At 36.6% G+C, this 20,977-nt stretch overlaps 1 protein-coding gene across 2 annotated transcripts in view; it reads left to right on the forward strand.

Moving 5' to 3' along the window:
- Positions 1-13,795: 13,795 nt before the first annotated feature.
- Positions 13,796-20,977, forward strand: part of LOC140155400 (prolyl 4-hydroxylase subunit alpha-2-like) — an 82,440-nt gene continuing 75,258 nt past the window's right edge. For both annotated transcript variants that reach the window (XM_072178244.1, XM_072178243.1), the window contains exon 1: positions 13,796-14,043. In XM_072178244.1, coding sequence (XP_072034345.1) covers positions 13,862-14,043 — 182 coding nt within the window. In that variant the 5' untranslated portion in view covers positions 13,796-13,861. The remainder of the gene's footprint in view (positions 14,044-20,977) is intronic.

A 20,977-nucleotide genomic window follows, 5' to 3' on the forward strand; every position in this document is an offset into this window, starting at 1 on the left:
CTCACGAGCATAGCTCATTGGCAAGGCATAAGATTTTGGTTCTTTAGAAAGATGGTGTGAGCCTCATCACGGTGAAAACTTTTATAAACAAAATATTGTTCAAACTTTTCATTTATATTTTCTTGCATTTTCTAAAGACTCCTTTCGTGATCAGTTTTTTTTTCATATTTAGTTTAATTTATTCTATTGCTTTTATTGTTTCTTTTCTTTGTCTTTTTTTCTTGTTTAATTTTCCTTTTCTTTTTTTTCTTTGATTCATATAATATTGGCAGGATAAGGAGAGGGGAACAAAGACCCATTCAGTGATTTTCATCCGGACGATCGTAAAATCATCAAAATTCACCTTTGTCATTTCATAGATGTATGTAACATAGCCAGCTAGTGGTTCAGCATAAAACCGTGTGACACATAATATACATTTGGCTACATTTTATTATACGATAAAGACGAATTAATTAAGGGTTTTAAACATGGTAACAAATATTCTCTAGCAGATCGGTTATACGATGGAACTGGTAAGCATAGGCCTATTATAAATTCGGGATATTAAATATCTTCCTGACGAGACAGATCTGCGCATGTGGTCAAAGACGATTTTATTAGCCACAGACCGTCCGCTGGAATTAGTTGAACATAACCATTCGCTATGGCTGTTGGTCGGACCTCTCATCTCTCCACATCGATTTGACCTATAACCCGGCAAAAGACATTGCCGTTTTTATGAACTCACATCTTTTATTTCCAATACGCTGGCGAAGTTATTTAATAATCGGATTAACTACCATAGCAATATAGGTGAAAACAATTTTTGAATATACCGCGTTATACACTGATACGTTCAGGCGGTACCTCTTCATTGAACCATATCATGCTGCACCTGTAAGATCTTTGAAAAGACCAGTATTGTATTCAATCTATGATTGCAGACATACACAGTACAGGTGATGAGTGTAACCTGCTTGTAGCGCAGCGCGATATGTTCAAAATTGTTTTCACCTATTGCTATGGTAATTAATCCGATTAATTACGCAACTTCCCCAGCGTATAATGGCCGAATAAATTCTGACCATCACTTGGCTTGTTGATTCGTCTATAGGCCAATTCACTGTCGAAGTGACGTAATAATCGCAATAACTACCATCAAGCAGATTGCACTAATCACCCGCGTATGTCACCAAACATAGATTGAATATACTCTTTTCATAAATACTAATCTTACATGGCGAGTGATTAGCATTTCTTTGACAACTATGGTTTAATGCATAGGTGCCACGTGAACGATGAAGTGCAGGGCTATATATTCGAAATTGTATTCATCAATTGCTATGGTAGTTAATCCGATTAATTACGTCACATCGACAGCGAATAGCCTATAGTATGGGTTCAAGTGGAACAAAAAAATAGTGTATGTCCATTGCTAGCTATGGTAATTAATCATGTTAGTGTTTACATCACTACTTCGGTGAAGACAGAGAAGTGTGCCTTCTCTACCAACGCCTGTGATATAACAGGTGCAAGCGAAACAAAATTGAATGACCAGAATAGTTTCACTTTGTCAGATGAATTGATTGAAGTTTTTGAAGACACTCTATTCTTGATGGGACAATAGATTCAAATATGGAATAATTATTATTCCTCATCTATTTTTTTTTATTGAAAAAACTGCAATTATGGCAACAGAACAATATTTATTTTGATTTCATTTCAAGTAGAAACAAAATCAAAAAATTGAAAAACGCACCCTACCTACCATTCCTCATTATGAATTGGGATGGCACTATTAAAATTGCACTTGAATAGGTTTTATTGCAAATGACGAGGACAGACAAGTCAATTTACAACCAGGGATTGATATAATGGGATAGCATCTAGTATTACGTAACACACCGAAAGATGTTAGTTTAACTCTAGACAATAGGCGCCATATTGCAGGAGGGTTAGAGTTCATAGAGGAAACGTTAACTGGTTAGTAGATTAGGTCACCCAGGCACATCACTAATGTGTTTCACATTTGCTGAGTTGGATACCTGATTTTTTAAAAACATTGATTTTGTAAAATTCTCCCTTTTTTAAAATTACTAAATCAAGTTAGTACTTCAAACCATTCTTTGATGAATCTATGCAATATGACGGTAATTTTGAAACATCTAAGAATCAATCTTAAACATCTTCATGATATTCATTTTTTTGCGCATGGTCAAGCATGCTCTTGCGCTATCCACAGACTATCCGGTGGAAACTTCAAAGCAACGATCATGCGTTAATATTTGAAAATGGCGAATGATGTATTTAAGTCGAACAATAGCGTGACCGGCGTGACGTAGTTTTTGGCATTGTTCCTATATGCACTTTCACCCTCCTGTTACAACACATCTCTCTAACCGTGGGTTTCGCTATTATTTAGAATAAATGCTTTTACTAGTTTCTATAAAACCACAAAATTACTAAAAAAAACTATAAAAAAAACTAAAAAAAAAAAAAAAACACCTAAAATTAAAAGTAGAAAGGTAGATTTGAAGAAAGATAAAAGAACATGTCAAAATGGGGTTAAATTAAACGAGAATGAAAAAACGGAAGGTGCCCGGTCCATGCTCTTCACATGTCTTCAGTTCGCAAAGTCTGACGCTCTATCAATTGAGCTATACGATCCTGATATACGAAACAATCGTTATTATGTCAATACAATTGATTGGTGTTAACATACTTAGATGGAATGAATAGCCACCCAGTGCCAGTATATATTTGCTCAAACTCCAAATACAACAAGCAACCAATTTTATTGAGGGCGTTTCTTAGGTATATCCTTGTAGACGGGGTTTTACGGTATGTCGGGAGTCCAAAGCAGATAGGCCTACGAAAAGGGCGACTTGCTTACCATGCATGCATACGCAGGGGGTGTCTGAGGATTGATGAAGTTTAAAAAATTGCAAAATGAAGACCTAATTAAAGCCATTTGGTGGACGGATTTGACCGGGAATTTGATACCATTAGGCCATATTGTGCAAAATGTTGTAAAAAAATGTGTGAACATGGTGAAAATGAATGCCCATTTTGAAGCCATTCTTCAACCGACGTCGATTCGACTGCAGTTTTTTAGGCATGGGCCTACTCAATTAGGCCTACGTGCAATTAAACTTTTCTCGTGCCTTTTATCCCTTCTTCTTTTTCTCCTTTTTTTTTTGGGGGGGGCTTTTCGCGCCGGGGGACATAGGCCAAATTATTTTGTGTAAAAGTGAAATTTGGCACGTGAGCGTTCCGGGTCGCAAGCCTATTATTGCTCTGTGACAGAAGGGTTGTATGTACTATGTATGAGAGGGATGTGCCCCCTAGCCACTTAGAAGTTGGTATTATTTACAATGCAACCTCAATTGAAGCCATTTGGAAGTAATTGGTACACATATCACGCTATACAGCCTACAGGGTGTCCCATACAAAAATAGGCCTACTGGGTGAATAAATTTGGACCGGCCCAAGTCGAGAAATAGAAATAGGCATCAGAATCAAAAAAATTGAAAAACAGCGTATAGCTCATTTTATTATGCATCGTGTAGGGCCTACGCTATTAAAATTTCACTTGAATCGGTTAGAAGAAATGAGCGATTACATAACACATGCATCAATTCACTTCATTCCAAAGAAAGAACATTCGAGTAGGCCTAAGTGGTTAAAACAATCAATTTGCTTTATATTTTGTTTATGAACATTTGCAATTTTTAAACAATCTTTTTTTGCAAAACATTTAATTATATGTTTTTGAAACACGGCACGATAGGCCTATTGAAAATGAAAGAAGATCGGTAGGCCTACTTGCAAAAACTTTTTTTTTTTTTTTTATATTATAACATTTGCTGAGGAGGACGCCCTCACTGATTTTTCAAAATCATTTTTTTGCACGATTATTTATTCCCTTATTAAACCAATAGCCTATACCCTTCAAAAATCAAGACTCTAGGTGCTGTAGTTTTGTCAAAATGGATCAAAGGATCGTACCATAACACGACCGAGAGGATGATTTAAGCACTACCCAACACCCCACGGGGTTACCTGTGCAGTGAGCATAGCTGTATGAGTAACATGACAACACTGCTCTACTGCAAAGACGAGGATCCGTAAAATTTGAATTTGTACTGCTATATTTACAATATTAATTTGCTGGTCGATTTCACATTTTATGTTATTCAAGGTGTAGAATTATCCTTCATTTACACACATCAATTATGTTTTTGTTCTGAAATCGACCAAAATACCCACACACACAACTTCTAAAACAACATCTTTGCCGAGTTCAATGGAATTTGAAATGTTAAGATGGCAGTTGAAATCCGGTGATAACACTTTTGCAGTGCATGATGGGGCTTCCTTAAATCATCCTCTGAACACGACCGAAGGAGTGATACGTATGGCGCAACATCGGCGCTGGTAGTCTCAAAATAAAAGAGGATATATCTGACATCATTTTATGGCAAAGAAATGCTTATCTACTGGACCATCCTGGATTGTATTTTGAATAACAAAAATGTTATAGGCCTAATATGGCTTTTAAATGTTGAGAATAATTGCATCAAGAATTATTGCATGAAGAATTCCAACGGGCTAAAAAGTTTTTTTTTTTTTTATTATAAACGTCACAATACTGTTATATTTGATACTAATGTATAGCTATGGGTTTTCAAAAGTGATACCAACGTAAGTACAAACATTCCCCACATAATGTCAATTAGCTACTCTTAAATGTAAAAGAGTGCCAAAACTCAGTCCCGAAAAAGATTCATTATAAGACCACTCATTAAAAGGAGTGAAATGTGTTTTTAACTTTAAAACCACTAAAAAGATAGTGAAAAACTCTTTAAGAGATGAATTTTAACTCTTTCAAGGAGTTTGGAAGGACAGTCTTTAAAACGTGTTGTCCATATTCATTTAACTCCTTGAACAATGATAACCCAAACCTTTTATTTCTTAATGTGCTACTTATAATTAAAAATCTGGCCTTGATACACTCAGTAAAGTATTTTTGGAACTTAATAATTTGTTTTGAGATGAAAAAGTGAACTATTTATCACTTTTTAATTTTTGCTTTATTTTTGCCGAAAAAACTGTTTTTACCAAGTGGTAAAACCGCGATTAAAAACGTTTTTTCCACCTGCGGCAAATACCTGCGAACCCTGCTATGATGTCATAATGTGAACGCCCCTTGCAAAATTGGGGAATTCTGGCTGTGTACAAAAGTATAGTCCTATAGGCAAAATTGATTTTCGGTTAAAAATTCTACCAACATGGGATTTTCACCGAATTTTCTCCTAATTATTATTTTCTTTCTTTTTCAGCTACTTATTACAAAAGGATGTATACGTATAGGGCCTAGAGGGAATCTTAATGAATTAGGAATCAGCCTGGCATAGGACTAGGACCACATCGGCAATGCAGTATACGGGCACCCCAGTCTCGGGGAAAGAAAAGGTAAGGCATTATGCAAACCCTGAGACACTAACTTTCGTAGTGAACATGCTTTCATTGAATCAAGACAGCACTTATTTTGCTATGAGCTTGTTGCCTTGTTTGCTACTGAGCTCTATTTGAACTTGCCTTCGGTTTTTACCTTGAATTTGTTTGTTTCTTTAAAGCCATAATGTGTGAATTGCATAAAGAATAGATTCTATTTCAATGTTATTTTTCACTGATCACATTGTCCCCTTTTAATTTCGAGCTAAACAAATGAGGTAAAACTAAGAAAATTGCAATTTTATTTCATCCAGCGCCTACAATGCGTGCATTAGCTCACCGATCGCATAGGACGAACAAACACCGAATACGAATAGCGATATGGTGGTTGTTGATCCTTGTTTTTTTTTTAATTTGTTAAACTGATAATAAGTATTAAGGTTATCTTCTGCTGATATCGTCGTTGATGAAGTAGTTTTTGTTTGATAAATCACCAAGCTCATATTGGTTTTGAAGAAATATTAATTTTAAGCTATCTGCTGCAGGTATCGACGTTAATGAAGTAGTTTCTTTGGCAAATCAGTTAAGCTGATATCAGTGTTTAAGAACTACTTCATTGATTGTGAGTATACTATCTACTGACGGCGCTGATGAAATTATTATAAAAGATTTGTTTGAACAAAGCCAAAGTTTTTACTCACTATTGACGGTTCTCCTATCATAGGCATCATCAGAATTATGGTTGTTGATCCTTAGTTTTTTTTTGTTAATTTGTTTAACTGTTAATAAGTTCCCTTCTGTTGACATCGGCGTTGATGAAGTAGTTTAATAACATCGTGGATTAATATCAATACATTTTATTTGGTGAATTGTCTTGCGATATCTCGCCAGAACTATTACAAATTTTTAATTGAAGTCCTAGACTTTGTCTACTCTCTTTAACAAGCAAAATACAGACCAGGCAAATGAACTATATCACTCTTAACGTGGGTTTACTTTTCGGCGTAGTGGTAATAGCCTAATAATTCCCGCCGATTAAGAGCTGATATATTGCTATTTTATGATGCTGATATCGGCCTTGATGAAGTAGGTTTCATATAATAAATCAGTTAAACTGATAACGATGATGAAGAACTATTTGATTGATTTTAAGTAAGCTATCTACTGCTGATATCTTTATTTATGAAGTAGGTTTCATATGATAAACCAGCTAAGCTGATATCGGTGTTAGAGAACTCCTTATTTGATATAAGTACGCTATCTACTGCTGATGATGAAATAGTTTCATTTGATAAGCTAGGCTTATATCGATATCAGTGTTAGAGAACTACTTGATTCATTATCAGTAAGCTACCTACTACTGCTGATAACGGCCTTGATGAAGTAGGTTTTATTTAAAAAATCAGTTTAGCTGATATCGGCGTTAAAGTACCATTTTGTTTGATTGATAAAGCGACTAAATATGCTAAACTGATATCGAAGATGAATTACTATTTTACTACTGCTGACATCGGCCTCGATGAAGGAAGTCGGTTTCATTAATCAGGTAAGATATTTGGGTTAGAGAACTACTTGATTGATTATAAGTAAGGTATCTACTGCTGATATCGGCCGTGATGAAGATCGGCTAAGCTGATATCGAAGATGAATAACTATTTGATTGATTTTTGTTATATGCCTACTGCTGGTGAAGTTGATCATCATGTTGATAAATCAGCTCAACTGATATCCGTGCTGAGGAACTGTTTGAGTGAATATATGTAAGCTACTGCTGATACCCTACTTGTTGTTAATTTGTGAAGATGATAATAAGTAAGCTATCTACTGCTGATATCAGTCTTGATGAAGTAGGTTTCATTTGCTAAATCAGCTGAGCTGATAGAGACCTACTTGATTGATTATAAGTAAGCTATCTACTGCTGATATCAGTCTTGATGAAGTAGGTTTCTTTTGCTAAATCAGCTAAGCTGATAGGACCTACTTGATTGATTATAAGTAAGCTATCTACTGCTGATATCAGTCTTGATGAAGTAGGTTTCATTTGCTAAATCAGCTAAGCTGATATAGACCTACTTGATTGATTATAAGTAAGCTATCTACTGCTGATATCAGTCTTGATGAAGTAGGTTTCATTTGCTAAATCAGCTGAGCTGATAGAGACCTACTTGATTGATTATAAGTAAGCTATCTACTGCTGATATCAGTCTTGATGAAGTAGGTTTCATTTGCTAAATCAGCTAAGCTGATAGAGACCTACTTGATTGATATTAAGTAAGCTATCTACTGCTGATATCAGTCTTGATGAAGTAGGTTTCATTTGCTAAATCAGCTAAGCTGATAAAGACCTACTTGATTGATTATAAGTAAGCTATCTACTGCTGATATCAGTCTTGATGAAGTAGGTTTCATTTGCTAAATCAGCTAAGCTGATAAAGACCTACTTGATTGATAATAAGTAAGCGACCTACTGCTGATATCAGTCTTGATGAAGTAGGTTTCATTTGCTAAATCAGCTAAGCTGATAGAGACCTACTTGATTGATATTAAGTAAGCTATCTACTGCTGATATCAGTCTTGATGAAGTAGGTTTCATTTGCTAAATCAGCTAAGCTGATATAGACCTACTTGATTGATTATAAGTAAGCTATCTACTGCTGATATCAGTCTTGATGAAGTAGGTTTCATTTGCTAAATCAGCTAAGCTGATAGAGACCTACTTGATTGATAATAAGTAAGCTATCTACTGCTGATATCAGTCTTGATGAAGTAGGTTTCATTTGCTAAATCAGCTAAGCTGATAGAGAGCTAATTGATTGATTATAAGTAAGCTATCTACTGCTGATATCAGTCTTGATGAAGTAGGTTTCATTTGCTAAATCAGCTAAGCTGATAAAGACCTACTTGATTGATTATAAGTAAGCTATCTACTGCTGATATCAGTCTTGATGAAGTAGGTTTCATTTGCTAAATCAGCTAAGCTGATAGAGAGCTAATTGATTGATTATAAGTAAGCTATCTACTGCTGATATCAGTCTTGATGAAGTAGGTTTCATTTGCTAAATCAGCTGAGCTGATAGAGACCTACTTGATTGATTATAAGTAAGCTATCTACTGCTGATATCAGTCTTGATGAAGTAGGTTTTATTTGCTAAATCAGCTGAGCTGATAGAGACCTACTTGATTGATTATAAGTAAGCTATCTACTGCTGATATCAGTCTTGATGAAGTAGGTTTCATTTGCTAAATCAGCTAAGCTGATAGAGACCTACTTGATTGATTATAAGTAAGCTATCTACTGCTGATATCAGTCTTGATGAAGTAGGTTTCATTTGCTAAATCAGCTAAGCTGATAGAGACCTACTTGATTGATAATAAGTAAGCTATCTACTGCTGATATCAGACTTGATGAAGTAGGCTTCATTTGCTAAATCAGCTGAGCTGATAGAGACCTACTTGATTGATTATAAGTAAGCTATCTACTGCTGATATCAGACTTGATGAAGTAGGCTTCATTTGCTAAATCAGCTGAGCTGATAGAGACCTAATTGATTGATTATAAGTAAGCTATCTACTGCTGATATCAGTCTTGATGAAGTAGGTTTCTTTTGCTAAATCAGCTAAGCTGATAAAGACCTACTTGAGTGATAATAAGTAAGCTATCTACTGCTGATATCAGTCTTGATGAAGTAGGTTTAATTTGCTAAATCAGCTGAGCTGATAGAGACCTACTTGATTGATTATAAGTAAGCTATCTACTGCTGATATCAGTCTTGATGAAGTAGGTTTAATTTGCTAAATCAGCTGAGCTGATAGAGACCTACTTGATTGATTATAAGTAAGCTATCTACTGCTGATATTGGTCTTGATGAAGTAGGTTTCATTTGCTAAATCAGCTGAGCTGAGTGATAGAGACCTAATTGATTGATTATAAGTAAGCTATCTACTGCTGATATCAGTCTTGATGAAGTAGGTTTCATTTGCTAAATCAGCTAAGCTGATAAAGACCTACTTGATTGATTATAAGTAAGCTATCTACTGCTGATATCAGTTTTGATGAAGTAGGTTTCATTTGCTAAATCAGCTGAGCTGATAGAGACCTACTTGATTGATTATAAGTAAGCTATCTACTGCTGATATCAGTCTTGATGAAGTAGGTTTCATTTGCTAAATCAGCTAAGCTGATAGAGAGCTAATTGATTGATTATAAGTAAGCTATCTACTGCTGATATCAGTCTTGATGAAGTAGGTTTCATTTGCTAAATCAGCTAAGCTGATAAAGACCTACTTGATTGATTATAAGTAAGCTATCTACTGCTGATATCAGTCTTGATGAAGTAGGTTTCATTTGCTAAATCAGCTAAGCTGATAGAGAGCTAATTGATTGATTATAAGTAAGCTATCTACTGCTGATATCAGTCTTGATGAAGTAGGTTTCATTTGCTAAATCAGCTAAGCTGATAAAGACCTACTTGATTGATTATAAGTAAGCTATCTACTGCTGATATCAGTCTTGATGAAGTAGGTTTCATTTGCTAAATCAGCTGAGCTGATAAAGACCTACTTGATTGATAATAAGTAAGCGACCTACTGCTGATATCAGTCTTGATGAAGTAGGTTTCATTTGCTAAATCAGCTGAGCTGATAGAGACCTACGTGATTGATTATAAGTAAGCTATCTACTGCTGATATCGGTCTTGATGAAGTAGGTTTCATTTGCTAAATCAGCTGAGCTGATAGAGACCTAATTGGTTGATTAAAAGCATGATAAGTAAGCTATATACTGCTCATATCAGCCTTGATGAAGTAGGTTTCATTTGATAAATCAGCTAAGCTGATATCGAAGATGAATAACTATTATGATTGATTATAGTTATATGCCTACAGGCTACTGCTGATAATGTGGATTTCATTTGATAAATCAGCTCAACTGATACCCGTGTTGAGGAACTATTTGAGTGAATATACGTAAGCTACTGCTGACACCTTACTTGTTCTTTGTTAATTTGTTAAACGGATAAGTAAGCTATCTACTGCTGATATCGGTCTTGATGAAGTAGTTTTCATTTGCTAAATCAGCTGAGCTGATAGAGACCTACTTGATTGATTATAAGTAAGCTATCTACTGTACTGCTGACATTGCTGACATATGTCTTGATGAAGTAGGCTTCATTTAAATAAATCAGCTAAGCTGATTAGAGAACTAATTGATTGATTATACTGCTGACATATGCCTTGACGAAGTATGTTTCATTTAATAAATCAGCTAAGCTGATGTCGATGATTAAGAACTATTTAATTGGTTATAAGCTATCTACTGCTGACATTATGTCTTTATGAAGTAGGTTTCATTTGATAAATCAGCTAAGCTAATATCGTTGTTAGAGAACTACTTGATTGATTAAAAGTACGCTATCTACTTACTGCTCATATTGGCCTTGATGAAGTAGGTTTCATTAATTGGATAAATCAGCTAGCCTTATTGGGCTTTCGACCATCTCCACCATAACTGTCTTTGTACGCGACACTAACAAAGGTGCCAATATCTGAATTTTGATGATTTTTACAACCTCTGGATGAGCAAATCAATAAAAGGCCTTTGACATGTTTAAGGCCAATATGTATCAAAACGAAATTTGGTGTTTTCCCTCCCCAGAAAAATCATGCACATGGGCGGAAATTACACAACTTAGGCCTGTTTATAAAACCCATATCATTCATCTTGTCAGATTTATTTATTTTAAATGTTTGAGTACAAACACCGCTATAGTTCAATTCCCCTCCGACTCAACATGCTTGACGCACTTATTTCACCACGCGTGAACATTTACAAAACCACTCTGACACATTTAGACGTCTTATCTGCTGCTCTTGTTCGGCCAGGTACAGCCCAATCCATCTTTATGCAAATTCTGCTCTTAAGCGTTGCATAGGGGATGAGACGGTTCAAGTGCTGGTGTCTGACATGAGAATGTGCGGCTGAGAAAATACTTACAAACATTGCAAACACGAATACTGGTTTGATGTCCGAAGTCGTCATCAAACAATTAGGGTTAACATGAGACATGTTGTTTAAAGGCCAATATGTATACGAAATTTGATTTCCCTCCCCAGAAAAATCATGCACATGGGCGGAAATTACACAACAGAGGGTCCAGTCGCAAACAAGCTGCATGAGATCACTTTCATCTCATTTCTGCTGTTTCGTGGCTGTGTTCCGTTGACAAGACCAGCGGACGTATCTTGTGCATTAGATGCAACATAAAAATATCATCAACAAAGCATGTCCTTTAAAAGTGTGTGACCAGATCAACAACTTTATCCCGCATTTTTGTTCATCAAAACAGATTTTGGTATAGCTCATATTTTGCTCATTAATTATATCCCCATTCCCGTAATTATCCTAGTAAAATTTAACGGCCGAGATATGTTTCATTTAGGTGGTGTGAAAAAAAACCGTGGTAAAAAGTGGTAGCCACACCACTGCATGTACTATCCTATGGGACATTGCTATACGCTGGCGAAGTTACGGAATAAATCGGATTAACTACCATAGCAATAGGTGAAAACAATTTTGAACATATCGCGCTGCACTACAAGCAGGTTGAACTAATCACCTGTGTATGTCTGCAGTTATAGATTGAACACAATCTTGTGCATTAGATGCAACATAAAAAATATCATACTGGTCTTTTCAATGATACTAATCTTACAGGTGCAAGTGATCAGCATGATATGGTTCAATGCAGAGGTACCGCGTGAAAGTATCAGTGCAGCGCGGTATATTCAAAAATTGTTTTCACCTATTGCTATGGTAGTTAATCCGATTATTACGTAACTTCGCCAGCGTATACACGCAGTAGATAGCCAACTTTATAATCATTCAAATTATAGTTCTTTAAGGGATCGCATAGCAACGTTTTGCACAGTATTTTTGTGGGACATGAGAGCACATCGGACATATCAAATTTCATTCTGAAAATGTCCTTCTGATATCAAATAATTTTTATTTTTTGAAATTCGCGATATAGTACAAATTATTAAAAAAGTATATTTTTGACATTTAACCGTCCTCGAAGTAAAGTTTATCAATCTAATGATATGTACATATGTAGCTTGGAGGACTAGCCGTCCATCATATGAACATTTTGACCTTTCGTACCTGACTTTCGTATTGAAGGTTTTAAATTTAAAACGGGGCAAAACAAAGGGGGAATATACGGACATTTTGAGCGAATGCAAGGGGGTGGGGACGCCACATTTTTGATGATTTTTTGGTTAAAACTCCCACCATATCCCTGGTGGTTTCTATGTCACAATTGGAGGGGAAATACACATAAAACTACGTGTTCACAATCATGAAAATTTATACACGACTGACAAATACCATTATCGCATTCTAATTTTGCTAATGTTAAACACCTGTCCCAGCAAATACGTGTACATGTACATTGTAATACTAATAACAGGGGGAATGAAGCAATGCAATCACTTGTATTCTATTGTCAACAAGGGAAACATAAAGGTAGACTTTCCCGTCTCTGGATACCCCCACAAAACAACTGCATCATCTGAAAGAAAGAAAGAAGATATATATTATTGGAATATTGGGAATTATAATGTTAAACTAGCAAATAGATTATTTCAATTTAGTCCACTTTGACTAACAGTCTCGGTAGGATCTGTACTAGTATCTGATTGAACATTGAAGAAATTGAACGGAATTTGAATTGAACATAATTGAACATAATGTAGTCTATATAATAGGGTAAATAGAACATGTAAAAATAAACGTTTACTTAGGGTAAATAGAATTGTTCAAATACGCGTGCACAATGTGATACTAATAACAGGGAGATAAATAAAACAATCACTTCTATTCTTTTCTACTGTCAACAAGGGAAACATAAAGGTAGGATATTCCCGACTCTGGATGCCCTCACAAAACAACGGCATCATCTGAAAGAAAGAAAGAAGATATATTATTAGAATATTGGGAATTAGAATGTTAAACTAATAGATTCAATTTAGTCCACTTTGAATAACAGTCTCGGTAGGATCTGTACTAGTTAGTATCTCATTGAATATTGAACAAATGACACTGAACATAATATGAATTGAACATAATATAACCTATATATAGTAGGGTAAATAGAACATGTAAAAATAAATTTTGCTTATTTTTAGGATAAATAGAATTGCTCAAATTTTAGAAAATGCAATACGTCGTTAACGTTGTTAAGTTAATCGGTTAATGATGCTAATTAAGTCTGCTGATAGTCGATTCATGACATATGGTTCAATCGTTACAAATCCACAAAGGTGTAATTAATAATGTCAATTCCTGTGGTTTGCTTCTCTTCGTTTTCATACACACAAATTAAATCATTGTATCAACCGAATCCGCCGAATTCCACCTATCGACATGCACTGTAACCTAACAACTATTGTTATTTTAGCCGTAGCCTGGCTAGCTATTGTTGCAAATGGGCATTTATTTTCTTCGATGGCAAAACTAGAACCACTCTTGAAAACAGAAGAAGAACTTCTGGACTCCGTTCAGGAATATGTGCGTCTTGAAAAACAACAACTGTTCAGAATGGAAAGGTTTGTTTTATTTTGTTTGTTGTGTTTACGATCAAAGAAGATAATTATGGTACACTTTCTATAATCAGGCATGAGAATGGCGTGAATTCGGCTTTTAAAGGCCCAAAACAGGTTGACAAAATTAAAAATGCGTAAATTTGGACAACAAAACTGCCTGAATTCAGGGAAAAGCCTGAAAATTCTCATGCCTGTATAATGCATTTCTCCCATTTCAATTTTCTATAACTGATTTGTGAAGGGTATATATATCATTAGTCAGGGGGCACACGTATTCTACTTCATAAAGTTATGCCAAGTCTGACTTTTTATATGGACCTTGTTATTGAACCCATAAGGAGTTGATTCCAACTTGGTTTGAAATTCTCAGTGACAATTTTCATCACTTGAGGGCGCTTTTTCAAAATGGCCACCAAAATCCCTTAAAATCACCATAACTTGGTCAGAGAAGCACCCAACAGCACGATTCTGATGTCTATACCCATGTTTTCAGGGTCAAGGAATCCAATAGAGTCATTTACAACAGCCTAGGACCTATCATTTCAAGATGGCTGCCAAAAATTTCAAAATGGCCGCCAGTGAAAATTAATTAGGCTATATCTCGGGTGCAGAAAGTCCTAGAAGTATGATTCTGGTGTCTATACCCATGTTTACAGGGTCTAGAAATCCATTAGAATGATCTAGAACAGCACAGAACCTTAAAATCCCAAGATGGCCGCCAAAATTGAAAAATAACCACCACTAAAATGCAGAATTTTGCCAATATCTTATCTTATCTGTGGTTTAGACTCATTATCCGGGGTTTACAATCCTTAACCTTAGCAAAACAGTCTAAACCATGGATAATGTATCTAAACCCCAGATAAGGCACCGTAACCCCAGATCAAGGGACGTATAGACACCAGATAAAGCAGGCCAAACCCCAAATAAGCTGCCTTAACCCTAAATAAGGAACATAAACCACAGATAAGGCATCTTACACCACGTAAGGTGCCTTAACTCTAGATAAGGATCTTAAAGCCCTGATAAAGCATCTTAACCCCCAGATAAGAGACATAAACCCCAGATAAGAGACGTAAACCCCAGTCTAAACCCCAGATAAGGCGCCTTAACCCCAGATAAGGAACGTAAACACCAGATAAGGCATCTAAATCCCAGATAAGGCGCCTTAACTTCAGATGAGGGACGTAAACCTAGGATAACACAGTCTAAACCCCAAATAAGGAATGTAAACCTTAGATAAGGCAGTCTAAATCCCAGATCCATTCTTTAGGTATCTAAACCCAGATAAGGCTCCTTAACCACCGATAAGGGACGTAAACCCCAGATAAGGCAGTCTATACTCCAGATAAGGCACCTTACCCCCAGATAAGGGTTGTAAATATAGGATAATGCAGTCTAAACCCCAAATAAGCTGCCATAACCCCTGATAAGGGACGTTAGTTGGGGATAACACAGTCTTAACCCTAGACTTCTCCGTAGTCCATATGCCCATTTTGCATACTCTGACCATTACATTTAAGCATAAAACTCTGATTTATATTGATTTGTGTGCAACTGATAGATTTTCACATCTGTATCTGATCTTTTCAGTCACTGCACTCCCTCTGTTTGTTAGCTTCCCAAGTGGACTACTGACAGTTACTTTTATTGTCACTAATTATCTGATATTTTTAACTCTTTATGACCATTTTACTATTGAATACTTTAATTTTAATAAACATCATCAGTATAATTTTGAGTTCAACGAAATGGGTTCATCATGACTAATAATAACATATTTTTAATAAAATTCGACTATGGCATAGTCTATCTTAACCCTAGATAAGGCATCTAAACCCCAGATAAGGCACCGTAACCCCAGATAAGGGACGTAAGCTCCAGATAAGGCAGTTTAAACCCCAAATAAAGCACCTTTAACCCTAGATAAGGAACACAAACCCCAGATACAGCATCTAAACCCCATATAAGGCATCTAAACTCCAGATAAGGTGCCTTAACCCCAGATAAGAGACGTAAACCCCAGATAAGGCAGTCTAAACCACAGACAAGGCACATAAACCCCATCTAAACAATCTAAACCCCAGATAAGGCATCTAAACGCCAGATAAGGCCCCTTAACCCCAGATAAGAGATGTAAACCCCAGATTACGTCCCTTATCTAGGGATAAGGCACCTTACCCAGGGTTTAGATGCCTTATCTAGGGTTTACGCTTCTTATCTGAGGGAAGGCGCCTTATCTGGTTGTTAGACTGCCATATATCTGGGCTTACGCTCCCTTGCTGGGGTTAAGACGCCTTATGTGGGGTTCAAATGCCTTGTCTGGGGTTTAGACTGCGTTATCCTTGGTTTACGTCCCTTATCTGAGGTTAAGGCACCTTATCTGATGTTAGATCTGGGGTTTACATTCCTTATCTACGGTTAAGGTGCCTTATCTCTCTTCCGTAAAGTACAGTCCGCCTCTGGCGTATCACGTACTGTGATGGCTGTGTGCATGCCAAGTGAAGATATATACAGTGCAGGTGATAAGGTTCTACAAACTACTGTGCGATAAAAAACCAGGCTGGCTTAACGGGCTTGATGGTCTGACACCTTGCTTGAATCCAGCTACGGATGTGCAGTTGATGAGATCTTGAGGCAGGTTATTCCATAGCCTAATGGTGTCCGGAAAGAATGACTGCCGGTACACAACTGTCCTGGCGAAGGGAATCAAGTATCTCATTGAGTGTCCTCTCAGTGCTATAGTTGGAATCAGATAGGTATGGGGAACATCAACTAGATGGTTAACTATCCGGAACATCATCACCACTTTGGTCTGTGCACGGCGTTCCTGAAGGGTGGGCCACTGGAGTTGGTCTAACATGGCAGTAACACTACTGGTGGTTCTGTAGTCCCCATAAACAAACCGTGCAAAGCGCCGTTGTACCATCTCCAGCTTTTGGACATTGCATGATGTTGAAGGATCCCATATTATGCTGGAGTATTCGATGATAGGGCGTACTAAGGTCTTGTAGCACATCTCCTTGGTCTTTCTGGGACACTGGTGAAGGTTACGTTGCAAGAACGCTCTGGTGGCATTTGCTTTATTTGTAACGGAGTTGATATGATGGTTCCAGCTGAGGTTCTTACTGATATTAACACCAAGATATTTGGCTGAGTCTACCTCCTCGAGAGTATGATTGTGGATAGTGTATGGCTGTTGAATAGGCTTCTTCTTATTTGTGATGCGGATGACTTGGCACTTCTGGGGGTGGAACTTCATCTGCCAGTCATTTTCCCATTGCTGTAGATGATCCAGGTCTTGCTGTAATAAACGTGTGTCCTCCTCCGATTTAATGTGGCGATACAGGACACAATCGTCCGCGAATAGTCTGGCTGTTGTACCCGCCGAAATACAGTCAGGAAGGTCGTTTATAAACAACAAGAACAGCAAAGGTCCTAAAACACTTCCTTGTGGCACACCAGATAAGACTGGTGTCGTTCCAGATGTTGACCCTTCCAGGATGACTTATCTTGGGCTTAGATTGTGTTATCATATGAATATATGAATACAAAAGCCACCTAAGTCCATACTTTGGCCAAATTGAGTTAAGCATGGGAAATTGTTGCTATACATAGGCCTGTTATATGCATGAAAGAACAACTCAAATTCATTCTCTGTGTCTATTGGGCATGTGAAAAATAGCATGTATGAAAGAATCACCCAATTCCATGATTTGAGTCTTGTAACACATTGATTGAAATCCAGTATGTATAAAAGTCCACTTGTAACACATTCATTGCTGGAGAATGACTTTTGAACAAAAATGGGTTTAATAAAGGAAAGTGTGTGGTTTATATTACATGGCAGAATGCTTATCAACATTATACATACCTGTGTGCTTTATTTTGTATTATCTTACTAGTGGTAATCTCTTTCTAACATTGTTGTCTTTGTATATGATTCAAAAAACCACCTAAGTCCAAAATTTAAAATGAACCCCACGAAGTCCCTGAAATGCTAATCGTCATACCTAATACAGGTTAATGCACTCATTTGCACGTAAAACTTACCATATTGACCAGGTAAACCTAACTGAAGGAATTAAAATGATACACAGGTTTTTCTTTCAAAATAACTTCGCATGGACTTAGGTGGCTTTTGTATTCATGTATTCATATGTTTACGTCCCTTATCTGGATTACGGCGCCTTACCTGGGGTTTAGACTGCGTTATCTCCAGTTAACGTCCCTTATCTGGGCTTAAGGCACCTTATCTGGGGTTTAAACTGCATTATCCTAGATTCATGTCCCTTATCTGGGGTTAGGGCGCGCCTTATCTGGGGTTTAGACTGCATTATCATAGATTCACGTCCCTTATCTGGAGTTAGGGCGCCTTATCTTGGTTTAGATGCCTTATCTGGGATTTAGACTGCCTTATCTGGGGTTTGTGCTCCTTATCTAGGGTCTAATGTGCCTTATTTGCGGTTTAAGCTGCCTTATCTGGAGCTTACGTCCCTTATCTGGGGTTACGGTTAAGGCACCTTATTTGGGGTTTAGCCTGCTTTATACGGGGTCTACGTCCCTTAATCTGGGGTTTATAACGGCGCCTTATCTGGGGTTTAGATACCTTATATGGGGTTTAGATTGCGTTATACTAAGGTTAAGGCATCTTAGCCTCAGGATAAGGCGGTCTAAACCACAGATAAGATAAGATATAGTCAAAATTCTGCATTTTAGTGGTGGTTATTTTTCAATTTTGGCGGTTATCTTGGGATTTGAAGGTCATGTGTTGTTCTAGATTATTCTAATGGATTTCTAGACCCTGTAAACATGGGTATAGACACCAGAATCATACTTCTAGGACTTTCTGCACCCGAGATATAGCCTTAATTAATTTTCACTGGCCGCCATTTTGAAATTTTTGCAGCCATCTTGGAGAATGATAGGTCCTAGGCTGTTGTAAATGACTCTATTGGATTCCTTGGCCCTGAAAACATGGGTATAGACATCAGAATCGTGCTGCTGGGTGCTTCAAAAATGCAAAAATAGTCACAAATTTGTCAAGGGTGTAGTACCACCTTAAACACATCGAATTGACCCTTAAACCCCTTAAAATGGTTGACAAACATACACATTAGGTATTCCTAGTGTAAAATATAATTTATAAGATTGACTTTGGCCAAAACAAAGTTCACTACAATATGATATCGGCATTTTTTTAAATAGATTCCTTGAAAATGCATCATTTTATAAAGCGCCCTCATTAGTTGAAAAAAGAAAGTGAGATTTTCAAACCAAGTTGGAAGTTATTCCTTATGATGTTATTGAACACATAAAAGTTAAAAATCAAACTTGGCACAACTTCTGAAGTAATGCTAGTTTGGTGACGTGTGCCCCTGACTACATCTCTGGTTTACGATTTTGTAATATATTCCCGACGTGTGTGGGTTTTTTTTCGTTAATAAAGTAAATGTAAATCCGTGTTTTGTATACATTGATGTTTTAAGGTGCGATGAGCACCTTATGCATTACCCCCTGTCCTTCAGATTTTATACCAGTGTTTGGGTGCTAAAAAGCGGTTTTGGAATACCTCTCATGATATGACTTTCTTTTATAGCCTATTTATTTGATAAAAATCGCACATCACGTTCAAAAGTTGCGGATAAAACATTCCAACAGATGACGCACATCATACAATCATCCCCCAATGTTGACGTCTGTATGTGGGTTTCTGACCAAATTAACCTCATAGTTGGCAATTTTAGCCCCCAAAAGTGCAAATTTTTATTTATTCCACTTTAATCCACCATATTTCATCAGTTAAGCTTCAATATGGCAACATTTTTCGCTCGCATTTGTACCATAAACTTATTCTGTTGCCAACAGGTGCTGTATTCACTGTACTTCGAGAATTATATTTCTTATGCATTCTATTGTTTTCAAACAGTGTTATTTAATTAAATAAACTGATAGAAATTAATTACAGGCCAAAATACATAAATGAAATAGAACAAATTGTTGCAATTATAGAATTCAAGTGATATGACAGTTAACAATTTCTAATCATAATCTTATGCTAAGTAGCTAATTAATATTCATATTTCAATGTTTTTAAACTTGTTTCAACTTTAAAGTATAGCTTTTCTCCTATTTTATATTTGACCAAAATTGTGTTTTCAAACAAATGTGGAATCAAAACCATACCCCCCTCCCCTCCATTACCTTCCAAATTGGTCAGAATATGCCTAATTTTAATGAACCTGAATCTAATAGCACAGCTTTTAACATTTTGGTGTAAACCTCCGTGCATCAGTGGATGCTGTTTTTATCCACGGACAATACCAAAATGGAACTCGCTGCCATCTACCACCAAAACAGCTCCTGATGTGGCCTCTTTCAAGAACTTGATCGGCGGTAAGGAAATTGAAATTGAAATCGAGGAGAAAATTTAAGTTATCAAGCGAATCGATGCATACGCTGATAGCCACACCAGGCGTTTTGTGCAGTAACAGACAAGACAAGACAAGACAACAGTTTCATTTATTTTTATTTTGGAGAAATGATTTGAGAATGGAGTATAACTTTTTGAATGTTTCTGAATGTTTGAAGATAGCATGTAACCTACCCCTCTATGTATGTGGAAATAGGTTCATTCGCTACATCTTTTTAAGAGGACAATTTTGACACCTTTTAGGAACTTGATGACAAGCTGCATTTTTGTTGAAAATTTGACCTTGTCGCTAATTAATTATGCACATTAGCTAATTAATATGCAAATCAAATGTTGATCAGTACTTTTATGCTTCTTACCTGGTGATATTATAAAGTTGGTGTGATGTTTAGTTGCAAAGATATGTTAATTAGAGAATAAAGGTATTGGTTTTAGCTCCTGGAGTGTATCTATCGTCTCATATAACACGGGCGACATCATTATTTTAAGTAAAACAACGAGGCG

The sequence above is a fragment of the Amphiura filiformis genome, chromosome 6, assembly GCF_039555335.1.
Source record: "Amphiura filiformis chromosome 6, Afil_fr2py, whole genome shotgun sequence".
Lineage (NCBI taxonomy): Eukaryota > Metazoa > Echinodermata > Ophiuroidea > Amphilepidida > Amphiuridae > Amphiura > Amphiura filiformis.